Below are 17,013 nucleotides of genomic sequence, written 5' to 3'. Positions count from 1 at the left end.
TTATTTATTTGTATAGCCGTTAGGTAAAGGCATGTACTATATATATATATATATATATATATATCTCTATATATATATATATATCTCTATATCTCTATATCTCTCTCAAGACAAATAACTAAAATAGGCCCCAAATACATGGAATGCAGCTCAACTATTTGATGTGACTAGTCCAAAACAACGTTGTTTTCATTCATGTTGTTTGTGTGTGTTTGCTTCAGCTACACATCCCACTGAGGCTGATTTGTGGGGGGCTGCTCTTCACATGTAATGCTGTGATGTGGACGTTCCTCGCTAAGGCGCTCCGGTACTCTTCCTCCTCCACCCGAACCACTGTGACCACTACCGCTTCCAACTTCGTATCTTCCGTAAGTACATGTTTCCCTGTGGAAAAGAAACTTAGAATTACTTGTAAATAATGTATAATAGCCTACAAGTGTATGGTTTGAATTAATAAACGTAACACAGATTTTCCTTTTTAAGTGCTGTCAGAGAAGTGTAATGTATGGTGCACTAAATTGAAATGCCTGTATTGTGCCACAGGCCTTTTTGGGGCAGCTTATCTTTGGGGAGACCCAGATTGCGTTGTGGTGGGTGGGAATCTCCCTCACGTTCTCTGGACTCCTGGTGCTTCAGAGGGCGGCCCCCAACGACCGAGCCAGGAAGGACGAATGACAACCTGTCGGAAGGCACAACTCATTAAGTGATCTAGAAAGAAACCAGTAATGCAACCTATAGCCTACTATCTGTGACAAACAATGGCATTTCTCGGGTGAACGGCAGCCAGGGCAACTTTGGAAGGGAAAGCACTGTCAAAACATACCATGTAAGGAACATAGACTGATTTATTGTTTGAAACACTTTGACATCCTCAGCAATGTGTGCTTGCCATCGATTCTTCACCATGCTTGCACTCTCCGCTTCAGATCACAAAAGCTTTCATTTTGCTCACCTATCCTAAGATGACACGCGCTGTAGACTTCCACACCAACATTGCATCATTGCATGCTCAAGGTGATGCGTGAACCCGAAGTGATAAGTCTCACAAATGCTGCTACTGCTAGACATGCGCAAATACAGCAAACACATAGATATTCTCATCGCTTACTACAGCATCACACATGACGTGGCTCAGAGAATACACTTCATGGCCTTGATAGGAACTTGTGTTGTGTCATGTTTATAGCCAAATATATTAAGGGCTTGAACCTCACACATGTTTTGTGGATTCTGAGGAGGTTTGGCCTTGCCTGCCTTTTTTATAGCAAAGGTCTAAAAGAAAGTTCCTAACAAGGTCTAAACCCAAGTAAGTTGAACCAAAGTACACAAATATGTTGATCCTGCCTGGTATCCACTGTAACCACAGCAGGGCTCTGTCAATGCAATGTAAAGTCAAACTGCTAAAGTGTCCCGAAAAAATACTAGTGACCTTCTCAGCTGCCTGTAAAGTGATACGGTTTAGTTCACTCCAAAATCCAAATATGTAAGACATTTTCAAACCTCAAAAGTGGTCTAATGTCGAGATGAGACTAACTCCAATGAATGGAAAGGATAGGCACCGTCTAACTTAATAATTTTTAGAGGGTGCCTGTCTTTCCAAATCATTTCCAATTCATTTGGAATTGCGGTACAGAGCTGGATCTACACAGTAGACGGCCTGGACTTCTTGACATTAGCCCACGTCTGACCTCAACTTAAATGTTGGAGTGAACTATCGCTTATTCCCTTTGGCAGAAGGGAATTAATTTGACTTAATTCTGACTTAATATGGTGTCCAAACAACAGTTACTCCAATGTCTGGCCTTTTAATTGAGTGCCACCAGCTTTTGTGTTTCAGCTGTAGACCTGTGTCACGTATAATGTCCATCCTAGTTTTCCATTGCAATTAAACCCCGTTTGAGTATATCCTCGGTAAGGGAACCATCCCGTAGCACAGTCCCTCCCTCTGCATCTTCCAACACTTCCAAAAGGTCAAACGTTGCTGTGGGGTTTTCAAACCAAACTACAGAAAGTGGTGTTCTATAACTAGCATGTTTGTACTCCAACAGTGTACTTCCCAGACATTCCTTAACACTGTGATGTGCTATTGTGGAAATGGGCTTTGTGCGTAATACCGACAACAAACGTTACTGTAGACAGGAGTTTGACTTTACAACACGATCAAACTTTGCTGGGTTTTTTTTTATACATATCAAATGCATGCAACAACTAATAGTAGCTACCTGTAACCTGACTGTATCTATTAGACGATGATGATGTGTCTGTATAAATGCAAAAGAACGCACACTATGAAATCTGTTCTCCTTCCAGTTGCAGTACATTAGACTGCAGGTTGTGTGTGTAATGTAATCTACTTCCCTGGCAATGTGACTATCTATGCTATTGAATCAGGACGGGAGAAATTGGTGCCGAACATTTCTGTGTTCTCAAGTCAGATAAACATTTACCTGTGACGCCACCGTCATCGAGGGCAAGAGGAATCAAATGCATTAGAATAGTAGTTACATGAAACTCGTTTTGTTCGCCAGCCCCTGAATGGGTCACATTTGTTTGAACGAGTATACTGTAGATATGGATATTATAAACTGTAGAGATTAGTTTGGGAGGTGCATATGACTGACCTGATAAACTCTGTGTTCCTGATTAGTGCAGCATGGGGGCCCTACAGGAGGAAAAAAGGGAATGTATTATAAATAAAAATGTATTATTAAGAATCCTTGAAATGGTTACTTGGACAAGCCACCTCCCCATCCTTTGAATATGTTGCTTGGCTCTTATGAAATTGTGTATGATAAGTGAGGAAGTCTCAGAAAATGGTTGTTAGCCAATAGAATTAGATTGCACATACTGCTGCTGTGTCTGTGTGTGACAAACTGTCATAATTTCTTGGACAACAGATGCAGAGAGAAACAGGTGTTTGGGCAGACCTAAATCTCTTTTTTATAAACCATATCTAGTCTAACAACCTATTTTAAACTAACATTTGTAAGTGTCAATATTTTCAATTTGATGGCACACAATGTTGAATAAACCTCATCTAGGAAAGTGAACTTATGTTGATCTAAAATTAAACAACCATCAATGGAAAGAGATCCACATCCAGGCAGCATTTAAGATTACAGTCCAGTAAACTTCTCAGATTAGCTAATAAATTGACTCTGACAAAGGCCAGTGTGCTATTAGCATACCAAGTAAAGCATACAATAAATTGAAACTGTACAGAGAATAGACCCATGAAAACATAAAAGGTCATTCAGAATGCAACAAGACACTCCTGATTCCACAGATACAGTATAGTGTCTACCTGGATACAGTCTTAAATGGAATAGTTCACTCAAACTCTCACTTTATCTACTAAAAAACATTGAGTGAACAATCCCTTTAAGACAAATTAATGTTGACAGACGGATGACCATATTTGAAAAAACAAAACATTTATTGTAAATAATTTCCATATGAAAGTAACTTAAACTTTTGCATTCAGATAAACATTTCAAAGAGATGCACATGGGGAATTATCTATTCACAGCAAGTGTGTGTGTTTAAAAAGTGTATAAATAGAGACATGAGAGAATACCAGTCCCTTTGTCAGAACAGAATAGATTTGACAACTTCCCAGCATATCCTGTGTTAACGAGTAGGACACGGTCTTAGCGCTTCTGATCTGATTGATAGTAATTAAAAGGGTAGACTGAGCAAATTGACATTGCCACAAGCAGCACCACAGATATTGCGATGAGTGAGATGCAAAACTTCACTCTCACACAGTAGCTGTACATGGTTTCGCAGCAGTATGGAGTTTAGCCTCGCTCTTCCAACGAGCTTAGTTGTTGCAGAAATTGACCCACTATGCGGTTTACTTTGTGCATCTCTGTCATATGGCGGAGTCCACCTTTAATGTAATGAAAGGGGCTAGGGTAACATGAGCTTTAAACCAGCCTCTTCCTAAGGAACCTCGTATACCCTTATTACACCCGTCTCTCCTCAAAGAGACTCTGGCACAGACGGACATGAATCAGATTCAAGAACTTCCCACTCCAGTACACAGATCTACAAATTATTAATACATGCCTGTGAGGCATACTGATATTGTATATGATCAGCTGATAATTAGTTGGAAAGGCAAACTGGAATGAGCTGCAAAAGCACATTTTAAATATAAAATAAATCAGTCTGGTTGGAGAAGCATTCATTCTGATAAGATAGTCAACTTTTAAAAATCACAGTATTTGATGTGAAAGTCACTACATAGAGATAATAAGGGTTCATCAGTTCAAGCAGGAGAGGGCAGTATTGAGATGTAGGTAGTTTAGAGTGTACCACTTTAAAATAAAAAATGGGCATCAAATCAGAAAGAGACAGTAGTAGATTTGATTGAAGCGTCTTAAACTTTAAAAATTCACCCATTCGGTAAAAAAGAAACTACTTAGAAAAGGTGACTTTCACAATACAAGTCACTAAAAGTAGCATTACATTCAATCTTAATTGATTCTTTATAATATAGCACAAAAATCTACAAACGTGGTCCATGCACACTTCAAATGCTATCCATGCCTTGCCAATGCACTCTGTATTCTGAATTTAATTAGCAAACAATTTAGTTTGATGAATACATAACCATTGTGTTCATAAAGTGTGGGTCGTAAAACCAGAGAATATGTCAGCAAATATATTCCACATAAATTAAGCTGTGTCTCAAATGGCACTCTATTCCCTACACAGTACATTACTTTTGAGTACAGCCCTGTGGGCCTGGTCAAAAGTAGTGGACTATATTAGGAAACATGTTCTTTCTATAGTAAGGCTCGTGAACACAATTGATTGTGTTATAATTTTCTCTTGATTGCCTCGGGGCAATTAGGCATCGATTGCAAACAATCTACTTCGACTGCTATGTATCTAGGAGACAGGTCTATGTCTAAGTTTGAATTAGCTAGCATTGTACACAATGGTGACTTAAAAAAAAAAAAGTCTCCTTCCAGGCAGTATGGTCTTTCAGTCTTCAATGCACATGTTCCACTGGCCTAAATTATGTCACCAATGTTTGCTCCACAAAGCTTAACTGTGCCAGATTCATAAACAGAATGTCAAGCCGATAACCTGTTTTTTTAACATGACATTTACAAATTCCATTAAGTGAACACAGGGAATTACACTTAGGTGCATGCTTCTGTTAAAAAATTTTTTTTTAAATTAAAATATGTACATTTCATTGACCAGTTTAGTTATTGGGTGACCAATTGAAAAATCTCAGAGGGCATCGTGATCATTTTTCTATAGAAAAGGTTGTCACATACACCAACCAGTAAGACATCATGCCACACAGTGGAACAGAACCATCCACGGCCACCAGCCGGTTCCACAGTTGGACTTTCAATCCATTGTTGTTCCCAATCTCATCTCCAGTCTGTCCTTTTGGATGGGACCCGTCCTGCACATAGACAGGACTAATAGCCAGTGACAGGAAGCAAATACCGTATTCAACTTAATTGCAATTGGGTAAAGAGATTTTTGTAACCTTGTCTTATAAGGCAAAGAATCTGCAGCTTGCAGGAAAAGATTTGGCTGTTCTAAACCGCAAACGTAATGCCTTGTGGGCCATTAGTACTCCAACAGTGTGGCGCAGGCTACATTATGGAAAGGCAGAGGTACTGCTACATTGGAAGACAAAATCTGCCTTTCGGAACTGATTGGCTTTTCAGCGGACGAAAACAATATGAATTCAGCTCATGCGTTTGCTTTGTTTAGGCCTAGTCCTTAAACAGGAAATGACCAAATACAGGAAATACTTGGGTTTAAGAGTATTTCCATTTCCGTTTCTATCCCAAAGGCAAAGCCCAGTTTTTAGCCAGCTCAGATACAGGCTCTGGCCAGGTTACATCAGTAAGTGCTTTCTTCAATGGTAAACGTGAGAAAAGCAGAGGGGCATTTTACAGTTCATGGTTTTGTAGGGCTTGGCAGTGATCGTAAACAGAAGGGAAATAGATATTACTTCATACAGATATCCAAATGTGTGGCAGGTATTCAAAACAAGCAGAAAAAAATATTTCTCTCACAAAGAAGAAAAATGACCAAAAACAGAAAAGAAGAAAAAGGGTCATAAGAGTTCGTGCTTAGTGAATGAAGCCAGGCGGTGGGAAGACTATCGCCCCGTACGCGTCATCAGTCCGCACCCTGAAAGACAAGCTGGTAGCACGAGTGCTGGAGCATGGCTTCCCGTCTCAGACAACGTACTGGTAATAGTCTGCCTTCCCGTGGTCAGGTGTTGCAAAGGGACTTAGCCAGGCTATAGAGAACGGATGGCCAAATACCACCCTCATGTTCATCCACTTTGTCCTTTTAGCCCATCTCCTCTCCTCCTTTTTCAACTGCTCTATGCCCTGTAGATAAGATTCAAAAACATGCAAAACGTCAGCCACATAATCCTGGCTATTTACCGTATACTTCTTTGGGACAGTTCTCTTAAGACCCTCATGAAGCTACAGGCAATATGAATCTAAGCACTAAGCAGCAGGGTTGGGGTCAATTCCATTTAAACTCAGGAAGTCAACTGAAATTCTAATTCCAGTTTACTTCCTGAATCGAAATTGATCCCCAACCCTGCTAAACAGCGACAGTTAAGAAGGTAGAGAGGAGCATCGAGTGAGGGAGTGAATGGGAGCAAAGGGATGCTGGTGGTGGTGTTCAGTTCACTTACCGTCTCATCGGCACAGATGGAATGGACCTGGGTCCCAAACATCACTGAGGTAAAAATGAGAAAGAGGAGTCCCTCAAAGCAGAGGAGGATGAGGAGGATGACGGTCGCTGGAGGAGAGAATGTACTGCACTCTTGGGAGGGCCGAGGGAGGGAGGGAGGAGAAGAGAAGGGAGATAAAGGTTTAAACTGGAGGGCACTGATGGTCTGGAAGCTGAGGACAGGTGGGCTGGATTCCCTCTCATCGGGTAAGTATTATCTTAGGACTCGGGGGGCAGGAAAGGTGAGCCAAAAGTTGAAATCTTGTATGTATCAGGTAAATTGACCAATTAAGTCATGCTCTAACAAAGTGAGCCAATCAAAGGATGTGAAAGGATGTGAAATCTGGGTACTGGAGAGGAAAACAACATGACACTTGAAGAAATGGAAATAAATAGTTACAAATGAAAACCACAACACCAAATCCATTAAATGTGTTTCTCTGTTGCAAACTTGCCACGCAAAGTTAAGAACAGTATGGTGGATTAGGCATAGCATGCTAATACATAGCAGAAAACAGCATGGTACTCACTCGTCCAGTCCGACTCAAAGCAGAAGATAAAATGAAAGGCAACCATGACCAGGGCATGGAGGGATATCAGTGCAATGTACATCTGAAGGGAGACAAAGAATATCATAGTAGCATTACATTATTTAACCGTGCAGTACTCTTATTTTGAAAATGCAACTCTTATTTTGTCAAGATTTTGAATAATGTGATGTATTGGTGAATGTGAGGGAAAGTTAACAGGTTTTGTAGGAGGAGATGAATAGTTGAATTAGTCAGCGTTAACTAAAAGGTTTGAATGCTTGGACACCAGCAACATCTCATCTGAGTGAGTGAATAACGGCGTGTAGTGAATGGAAGTCGGAGTCGCTCGAGGCTACATCTCATGTGAGTGAGTGAACAACGGCGTGGAGTGAATGTATGTTTTGAGTAATCGCACCATGTCGGAGTCGCTCGAGGCTACACACTCACTGTGAAAAGCACAAAGAATTTCTGGTTCTTCTCTCCTACGCAGTTGTTTACCCATGGGCAATGGTGGTCCATCTTCTTGATACAGCGTTTACACACACTGCGAGGAGCACGCACACGAGGAGATGACATGAAAGCAGGGTATAGCCACATACAGAAGAGGCCTGGAAATATGGTCCAAGCCGTGACCTACACACGCTGCTCCTTCTGGGTGCATGAAGACCAGCCAGAATGCATAGTTAATTATCAGTCAACTCAAAACACACACCAACGCAGCAGAGAGAGAGGGGAGAGACCCACACCACTCCTAGTTGCACGGTACACACTGTCTGCATCCCAAATGGCACTCTATTCCCTATATAGTGCTCTACTGTTGACCAGAGCCCTATATAGGGAATAGGCTTCCATTTGGGACAAACACCATGTATACATTGGAGGTGAGAGATGGGAATAACCTCTAAGCTGGACAGTACTCTCCATCACACAAGGGAGTCATGGGACGTATATTGTCAGTCTGCTACCCTCAGATATCTCAACTAGGCCCTGAGACATCATCAATCGATCAATCATCTGCCCTATGGAGCTGCAAAGGCTGCAATATGCTTAAATAGAGGTGCTCTGATACCATGGCATTCTCCGAAGGTGGAACAAGTGTATAGTATAAATATCATGATACCATCCTGTACGTCACATCAATTGACATTATTTTGATCAAATATAAATACCAAGTGTTGCTCCTTTTTCCTAATTCAACTTTGTTTTTAGCCAGTTCCATCCCTTGAAACTAGGTTCAAAGCACTTCAAAGTCCAGGGAACTCCTTCTTAGCCATCTAGTGGGTATAGGTAATGCAGCAGGACTGAGGCTGAACAACATTGGTGGGAAAGAACATTTGAAGAAAACAAGTGGAATTAGGACAGGGCTCTCTAGACCAGTCCTGTACAGAACCTGCAGTGGTGAGCTCTGTCGGGCTTGATACTGCAACACTTGGGACATTTGTAGACCACCTGACCGGGCTTGAGCTGCAGGCTCTCGATAAACTCCTTGGTCGCGTTCCCTTTAGGTACCGCACCCTGGGAGAGAGGCACGGGTTAGGACAGGGGCATTCAATCATATCTGAAAACCAATACACAGTTTCAAAGTTCTCTACAAGCAGGTTCTGTTGGGAAGACAACTTATTTCAAGATTGAAAGCTCAACATTTGACAGTTTTCGCCTGAATCCCCACTCACTTGGGTGAGTCTCAACAACATCTCCTTTCTCTTGAAGTATGCACTCGTTCACTATTGCCCACAAATCTAAAAGCATTGGATTGGTGGAGGCATGGGCTAGTGGGAATGTCCACCATATGTTTTTAATTCCAGTCATTTCCTTTTAAATCAGTGAAGGGACGTGAACAAGTGCACACTTTTGGGGGAAGGAGAGACAATTGGAACAAAGCTACAGAATCACTGACAGACAGAGATAGCCAGACTAACCGGGTCTGTGCACATGGCCCGGGCGTGTGAGGCCAGGGCGAGGAAGGCGAGGACACTGAACAGTGCACCGTTGATTAGACTATAGAGCAGGTTCTTGGCAGGCAGCAGCACGACGAAGAGCACCACGAACTCGGCATAGAACACCAGGCACCAGGTGATGATGCCGCATACGATGCCGCAGCAGTCGCGGATGAACCACATGGTGTCGGAGTGGGGGAGGGTTGGGGGAGGGGCGCAGTGCTCGGGCTGCAGGTAGCCGGCTTGCCTCTCGATGTCCCTGCAACGGTTTGCCGGGCTCTTTCTCATTCTAGAGCGGCCGCAGCTCTCGCCGCATGCTGCGGGGAGAGAAGGGTTTGGGACGGTTAGGCTACAGATACAGGTGTGTCAATGAAGTGATGTCTGACGTGCCAATGTTGCATCGCATTTCCTGTGTCGTTGGTATGAGCTGTCGTTGTAGTGTAAATATATAGAGGAGGAAGTGACAAACTACAGGTGTATAGAGAAGAGAGAAGGAAGTGAGGCGTCAATGTTTCATTGTCTGTGCAGACAGTATTGTTGGAATGTGGTCTCTTTTCTGTTACGTTTGAACGTGGTGTTGTGGACTGTAAAAAAAATAAAAAATGAAAAGGCTAGACACCTAGATAATGTGCCGTCTTTTAATCTAATCTTATCTGAACCGTGGCGATGTATCAGCTTTGACATGCAAATCAATGGTCTGTGCAAACAGACGATAACCGACAAAGGGAGTGAGGGAAGAGATGGCGGGTTAGAGTTTGAAGTCTGTTTAAATATTCTAAAGTCTTTAATTCAATTACCCTGGTCAAAATGTCCCTGTGGTCAGTTTTGGCCCACATTCACTAGAAACAGGAAGTCAGGGTAATAAAAATTGCCTATATGTCCAAACATATTAAGAAACAGCCTTACAAGTTAAAAACAGCTGAGTATTCCTAAAATAAACACCACTGCCTTTCAAATGTATTAAAATCAATCAAATGTGTTTTATAAAGCTCTTTTTTACATCAGCATTTGTCACAAAGTGCTCATACAGATACCAGCATAAAACCCCAAAGTGCAAGCAATGCAGATGTAGAAGCACAGTGGCTTTCATCTATCCACATGGCCAATTCACTGGTATTTTCTGTGTAATCTCACTTCTATGATTAGCCATACTAGCTTAATTGAGTTTTAGCCAAATCGGCTTACGGGGAACCCTGATGCAACTGACATATTCCTGCCAAACCCGTTTTTTATATCATGTTTGTGAAAGCCCACTATTCGGGCATCCTTAACAGCGTCGTCTGCGTTAGGGGAGCGTTTAGCCGGGGTAGGCCGTCATTGTAAAATAAGAATTTTTTAACCTTTATTTAACTAGGCTAGTCAGTTAAATCAACATTTTAAAAAACAATGAGGTACCAATGACAGTGTTGGGCGATGTCCAAACGTTGTTGACATACGATTTATAAACTGGGTGGTTCGAGTCCTGAATGCTGATTGGCTGACAGCCGTGGTATATCAGACCGTATACCACGTGTATGACAAAACATTTATTTTTTGCAGCTCTAATTATTAGCAATGAGGTACCTCAGGGTTTGTGGTATATACTGTGTTGTGTCGTGCCTAAGAACAGCCCTTAGCCGTGGTATAGTGGCCATAAACCACATCGGGCATATTGTATCAGAACAACCCGTAGGTGAATCAATGTTGAGAGATGACGGAGGGTGTCACTCCCATAAAGTGAACAAACTGTTCATTGAAACCCAATAAGTCAGGAACCTCACAGAAAAGTTGTACTATAAACATCTCTGGTCGCTGCATAAATCCAGTGACAATCTGTTACCAAGGACGATGCTACATAATGAATTCACTTATAGCGGCTTCGGGATTTGTACACAAGCAAAAGCACTTTCAAGAAAAACACTGAGGCAAGCATCGATTAGCTATTATCTGCTAAATCAAAGCTCTTTTGTGGTTGACTAGAAGTGGGAGTGTATAAACTCCACCACTGAACGACATGCTGCTGTTATCCTGAAGAAACTGATTGACTATAGTATCGTCTTTGTCTTACAGCAGAAACTCCTTTCACAAAAAACTGCCATTCTATTTTGCCGTTCAAGACGGCAGTATTTGACAACAGTCACCCATTTAGCCCAAGTCTCTGAATTCAACCGAGACTCCAGTATCAATAAACAATGTCTAATAGATATGACACTACACAACTTCAATGGACCAATTAACCATTATGGAAGATTGGATTGTGAGCACTATACTGTATGAGCGCTATACAGCTGATTGTTTAATAAATGATTTATGGGGCTGCAGGACGCCCTGCTGCTTGGATGCCTCCAACAGTAATTAATACAACTGAGGAATGACGGCAGACAGAGGAAGAGAGCACAGGAGAATGGGAGTGAAAGCTGGGATTTGAGGGATGTGGCTCAATAGGATGAAATAGCAGTTAATTAACAGGCTGGTGTGATTTACGTTAATAAACCTGCTGGCAGTTCCTTGACTTACATAAGCATGTCTAGGGTCTTATCTAATAGTCTAGATTTAACGTAGTAAGCCTTTGCTATGTCGATCACAATGATCAGTCGTGTCCTTAGTTTAAAATTGTTAAAATGTTGTATTTCGATTAACAATAAACAGCAAATGGTTGTATCAAGAACCTTGTATAAAGTTTTCAGTATGGAATTCCCAAAGCAGATAAGTACCATTACTCTGGCGCACTAGAAACACGAAAGATTTTCTGCAGCTGAAGAGATGCAATCCTAAGCAAAAGGCCGGCAGATGGCGATATTGATCTGGTATTGACGGTATTACAACCATATCTATTCATTGAGATTTTTCTAACAAACAAAAAAATCCACTGACAGTAATAGTAAAATGATCAAAATGGAATACAAATTGTAAATTAACCCGTCAAGTCACAATCACCGTTATTGAGCTAGAATTGCAAAGTAACATGGATTCATTAGCTAGCTATACTCATGAAAATCATCTCGATTATGTCAGATTCAGAATCTAATGCTAGCTAGCTAGGTAGTAGGCAGACACTAGGCTACTTTACTGTAATGTATGTGGGAGACACCAGGGGATTGGGGGGGGGGCACTGTGTAGTCTAGTGCATTTGTGTGTAGTTAGGTAGGTAGGTCCAAGGATTAGCGTTGTTTCACATATTTGGTGGCTTGATTTAGCTAGTAATAAGCTTGCTAATTTATTTAGCTAGCGAGGTAACGTTTTGAAACAACCATGATAATTTCAACTCACCCCTTTCGTGGTCGAGGAAAGAATTTTCAGAGAACAGTCCTCTTTTTGATTGTCTGGCACACTAACGTTAACTAGGGTACACCATTCACAACAGCAAGTCGTAGTTGATTGTAGATAGTTAGGTAACTAGTTATCCTTGGTAGCGTGGGGTTAGTTGGCAGTACACCCCCTTGATGTGTCTCACGATTCACACTTAACGTGTCGAGTCCATCGTTAAACTACAAAACCATTTGGTTTCGATGTTCCGGTTATTCATATGGAAATTACCATACGTGCAGACCTCCTGGTTGGGTGGGTGCCCGTTTCCCTCATATTACTTCATCTAGAAAGATCTTTGGCGAGCAAGGAACAAACGGAGGGAAAAAAAAAAACAGGAAGTGCCCTGCCTTCCGTGCACAAGATTTATGAGCTCCAAAGGTTCTCTGGCGTTCCAAACACCTGAGGTTGCCCCTGAGTTAACAGTATCTTTGTTGCCTCTGCTAGGAACATATATCTCTACCAATCTACTAAAAACCGACCTAGGATAGCAGTGTAACTAATAGTTTAAAGGCCGACAGGTGGCGATATGAGTCGTTTCATCTTACCGTCCAAAGCAAACGCATGCAGCTGTCTATATAGTGTATACATATCCCCCAGTGGAGCAGTTCGTACATCAAACATTCTCCAATCCGGATGCAAATGCATTGATTTCCTCCTTAACTCGATTTAATTGCAAGAAGGAATGTAAAAAAACATGGAAAATATACATACTTTCTTTATGAAATACTTTTTCACCACCATGCTAGTGGCTAATGCTACTTCCTGATGATCTGCCCTGTATTCAGCCAGGGGTAAACAACAGACTACTGCAACCTGATTGGCTGAATGCAATACACAACATCTAGGGGTGTATTCATTATAGAAACGTTTACTGTTTAATTTTTTTGCGTGAAATAATTGTTCCAGGTGAGGGCTACCTAGGCATTAGGCACTCTAGCACGGTTGTGGAAAGTGGTGTTTTACAAAGAAAGTACGCATATTTCCTCCGCTTTCTCGCCATTAAATCGAGTTGAGGAATACATTTTTATGTATGAACCAGTCCATGGGGGATAGGAGTGTATAGCTGGCTGCATGTATGGAGTTTTTTTGTTGATTGGTGAGTGCATTTCTGCTTCTGGTCGAGTACAGTATAATTCTAATATGAGGGACTCTGGAGGTAAGTGTTGTATCGAGTCATCTATGATTAATCGCCCTCTTCCTGTCCCAATCCTAGCTCTGCCAATGCCACAACAGAGTTTGGGGGTCGGGGTGGTGATGAGCTGGGCGTGGAGTTGAGCAACACCCTGTACAAATTGTTCAACAACAGATACAGTGTGGACCTGAAATGCCTTTGCATTTCCCTGGGGAAAAATGCTGGGTGCTCTATGTGGTCGTGCTTGTGAGTGACTGACACCGCAACGGGGCCTCAAAGTAAGAGGTCTTCACAGGTCCAAAAAGTTGGACCCATTCAGAAATGGATCCGTGGCTTTTCCACCTGACCGATATATATATATATTTTTTTTTTGCGTGTGGAAAGTTCCAAATGGACCCGAGAACAGTAAGACCCGTGGGAAAATAGACCCAAACAGACCCGTGTCAGTTCAGATCCGAGAGACCCGTTCAGACCTGAGAGTAGAAAGAGAGAGAGAAAGAAATCTCAGACGGGTTGTTGCCAGCGCCATCAATAAACGAGCGATATTGGCAAAATTATCCACAGTTACATGACCTTTAAACTGCCTAGAACAAAAAAACGTTGTTGTGTTTCGATGTGTAGCATATTAAAAACTTTATAGTAAATTGTTTTGTTTTTTACTTTCCTTAAACAGTAATTGTCCACCTCAGATGTTAGAGATTTGAGCGTTAAATGCATTAGGGCATCGCATGCAAATAGGCCTATAGGCCTAGACGTCTACTGCATGATATTGATATTTTAAAAAGGGATATAAAGGAAGAAAAGTTTAGGCCTAACCCTAGAGAGGTGGATGGAAAGGTAGAGATATGCCGGCGCTATGTTCCCGGCATGCATTCTTTATCCTTGTCAGATAGGCAACTACTGCTATACAGATGTAGGCGTACAGAAGGAGGCAAATTCGTTGATTTTGTTTTATAAAGATAAGCATTGTAAGCAACTCTGGTAGACCTAAAACATTCTTCCTCACCCCAAGGCTCAACCTGAGTCAGTTGGTGCTCCGGTGCGCTCTGCCTTCATAGGCCTGCAGTAGCTAAGCCTAATAATAGCCATACCACACCAAATCTTCACAAAAGTGTATTTACTTTATTAGGGTAATATCAAAAGTAAGTCAAGTCATTGCCCATGTTTATGGGTGAAATACAAACAGGTTATTATATTGCAGCATTAAATTATGTTTTGCGTCTTGCGCTCTGGTTTGACCTTTTCATGGTTTGAGTGCAAGTAGCCCCATAGTACGCCTGCCTGTAATTATATTACACTATATATACAAACGTATGTGGACACCCCTTCAAATGAGTGGATTCAGCTTTTCAGCCACACATAAATACTTTGTTGAGACAAAATGTACTTGCTACGATTGTGATATGTTGTTTTCTCGCCTAGCTATTTTAAGATGAATGCACTATTTGTAAGTCACTCTGAATAAGAGTGTCTGCTATATTACTAAAATGTCAAATGTTTACACTAACACACTCCTATTTCAACATCCAGGACACTTCATAATGATCAATGTTGCCTTGTTTGCCACACTGTCATTAGATTAGACTGTTACAATCTTCTATCTTTCTGTATGCTGCCAGAGTATCTGCTCTGGTATGACATTCCGATTGGCTAGGCATAGGTCACTCTTTTCCAGGTATAGGTCTTCACGGGCCAACAGACCTGAAATTCAGAGATCCCGGGATCCTTCCTAAATACAGACGTTTGTCTCAGGTCTTGGCCGGGTCTGATATACACTGAACGAAAATATAAACTCAATATGTAAAGTGTTGGTCCCATGTTTCATGAGCTGAAATAAAAGATCCCTGAAATGTTCCATATACCCAAAAAGCTTATTTCTCTAAAATGTTGTGCACAAAGTTGTTTACATCTTGTTAGTGTGCATTTCTCCTCTGTTAAGATGATCCATCCACCTGACATGTGTGGCATATCAAGAAGCTGATTAAACAGCATGATCATTACACAGGTGCACTTTGTGCTGGGGACAATAAAAGCCCACTCTAAAATGTGCTATTTTGTCACACAACACAATGCCACAGATGTCTCAAGTTTTGAGGGAACGTGCAATGGCATGCTGGACTGCTAGAATGTTTACCAAAGTTGTTGCCAGATAATTCAATGTTCATTAATCTACCATAAGCCGCCTCCATTGTTTTAGAGAATTTGGCAGTACGTCCAACCAGCTTCACAACTGCAAAGGGGTCTGCTGATGTCAACGTAAACAGAGTGCCCTATGGTGGCAGTGGGGTTATGGTATGGGCAGGCATAAACTATGGACAACGAACACAGTTGCATTTTATCAATGGCTATTTGAATGCACAGAAATACCGTGATGAGATCTTGAGGCCAATTGTCGTGCCATTCATCCACCACCATGATAATTCACAACCCCATATCGCAAGGTCTGTACACAATTCCTGGAAGCTAAAACTGTTCCCAGTGGTTCCATGGCCTGCATACTCACCAGATATGTCACCCATTGAGCATGTTTGGGATGCTCTGATTCAATGTTTACGACAGCACGTTCCAGTTACAGCCAATATCCAGCAACTTCGCACAGCCATTGAAGAGGAGCGGGACAACATTCCACAGGCCACAATCAACAGCCTGATCAACTCTATGGGATTGAGATGTGTCTTGCTGCAGAAGGAAAACATTGGTCACACCAGATACTGCTGGTTTTCTGATCCATGCCCCTACCTTTTAATTTGAGGTATCTGTGGCCAACAGATGCATATCTGTATTCCCAGTCCCATCCATAGATTAGGGCCTAATTTATTTATTTATATTAACTGATTTCCTTATATGAACTCTAACTCAGTAATATCTTTGAAAGTGTTGCAAGTTGCATTTATATTTTTTGTTCAATATAATTGCCACAGGCCTCGGGAATGTGCAATTAAAATTGATTTACCGACTGGACCCATCCTCTGTTAATTTAATGTGTAAGGTGATGAGAACTGCGCGAGCTCGTTATCTATGTCAGCCAATTCCAACTAAATAAAACGTATAGCTGAAACTGGTTCCGGCTGCTCACCTCACGTACGCCTGCTGCTGAGGTGAGAGCGAGTGAAATGAACCTTGGCCTACCTACACTGCAGTTGATTGCGAATATATATAGGCCTTTTTCATTTAAGTAAAACCAAAGTTACAGGTGAACGAGTATAGTGAAAAGAAGCAGACATGGGGAATGTCATCCATGGGGACAAGTTTTAATATTGTAGTGGACAAATATGAGAAGAACGTTGTCACGGCCAAATGGACTGTTTGCATCTCGCTATTCAGCATTGATGCAATTTTCAAACTTTAAAGTATGTATTTTCGTATTTATTATAATTAGTTTTATCTTTAT

At 41.6% G+C, this 17,013-nt stretch overlaps 2 protein-coding genes across 6 annotated transcripts in view; both read right to left on the bottom strand.

The window, feature by feature from the left end:
• The window catches only part of LOC135550100 (oxysterol-binding protein-related protein 10-like), a 114,106-nt gene extending 100,997 nt beyond the window's left edge, over positions 1–13,109 (bottom strand). The window contains exons 1-3 of one of the 3 annotated variants that reach the window (XM_064980582.1): positions 13,036–13,109; positions 2,622–2,662; positions 266–679 (exon numbers count right to left, since the gene is read on the bottom strand). The gene's annotated coding sequence lies outside the window, so the exon portion shown is untranslated. Of the gene's footprint in view, positions 1–265; positions 680–2,621; positions 2,663–12,451; positions 12,540–13,035 lie in introns of those variants that run through there. The other 2 variants (XM_064980581.1, XM_064980583.1) reach the window with 2 other exon arrangements.
• On the bottom strand, positions 3,418–13,287 carry LOC135550101 (palmitoyltransferase ZDHHC3-like). 3 transcript variants are annotated; one of them, XM_064980587.1, is made up of 7 exons: positions 13,202–13,287; positions 9,185–9,519; positions 8,656–8,780; positions 7,713–7,809; positions 7,266–7,347; positions 6,698–6,828; positions 3,418–6,380 (listed from the first exon to the last, which is right to left on the bottom strand). In XM_064980587.1, the coding sequence occupies exons 2-7, from the start codon at positions 9,488–9,490 to the stop codon at positions 6,222–6,224; spliced, it is 900 nt and encodes a 299-aa protein (XP_064836659.1). In that variant the 5' UTR covers positions 9,491–9,519; positions 13,202–13,287; the 3' UTR covers positions 3,418–6,221. The 3 variants fall into 3 exon arrangements, with proteins under 3 accessions (XP_064836659.1, XP_064836656.1, XP_064836658.1); XM_064980584.1 differs by lacking the exon at positions 13,202–13,287 and adding an exon at positions 13,036–13,135; XM_064980586.1 differs by lacking the exon at positions 13,202–13,287 and adding an exon at positions 12,452–12,543.
• Between the last annotated feature and the right edge of the window lie 3,726 nt (positions 13,288–17,013).

This window comes from Oncorhynchus masou, chromosome 12 (assembly GCF_036934945.1).
Source record: "Oncorhynchus masou masou isolate Uvic2021 chromosome 12, UVic_Omas_1.1, whole genome shotgun sequence".
NCBI lineage: Eukaryota > Metazoa > Chordata > Actinopteri > Salmoniformes > Salmonidae > Oncorhynchus > Oncorhynchus masou.
The sequence above is the reverse complement of the archived record's forward strand: the minus strand, read 5'-3'. Positions and strand labels throughout refer to the sequence as shown.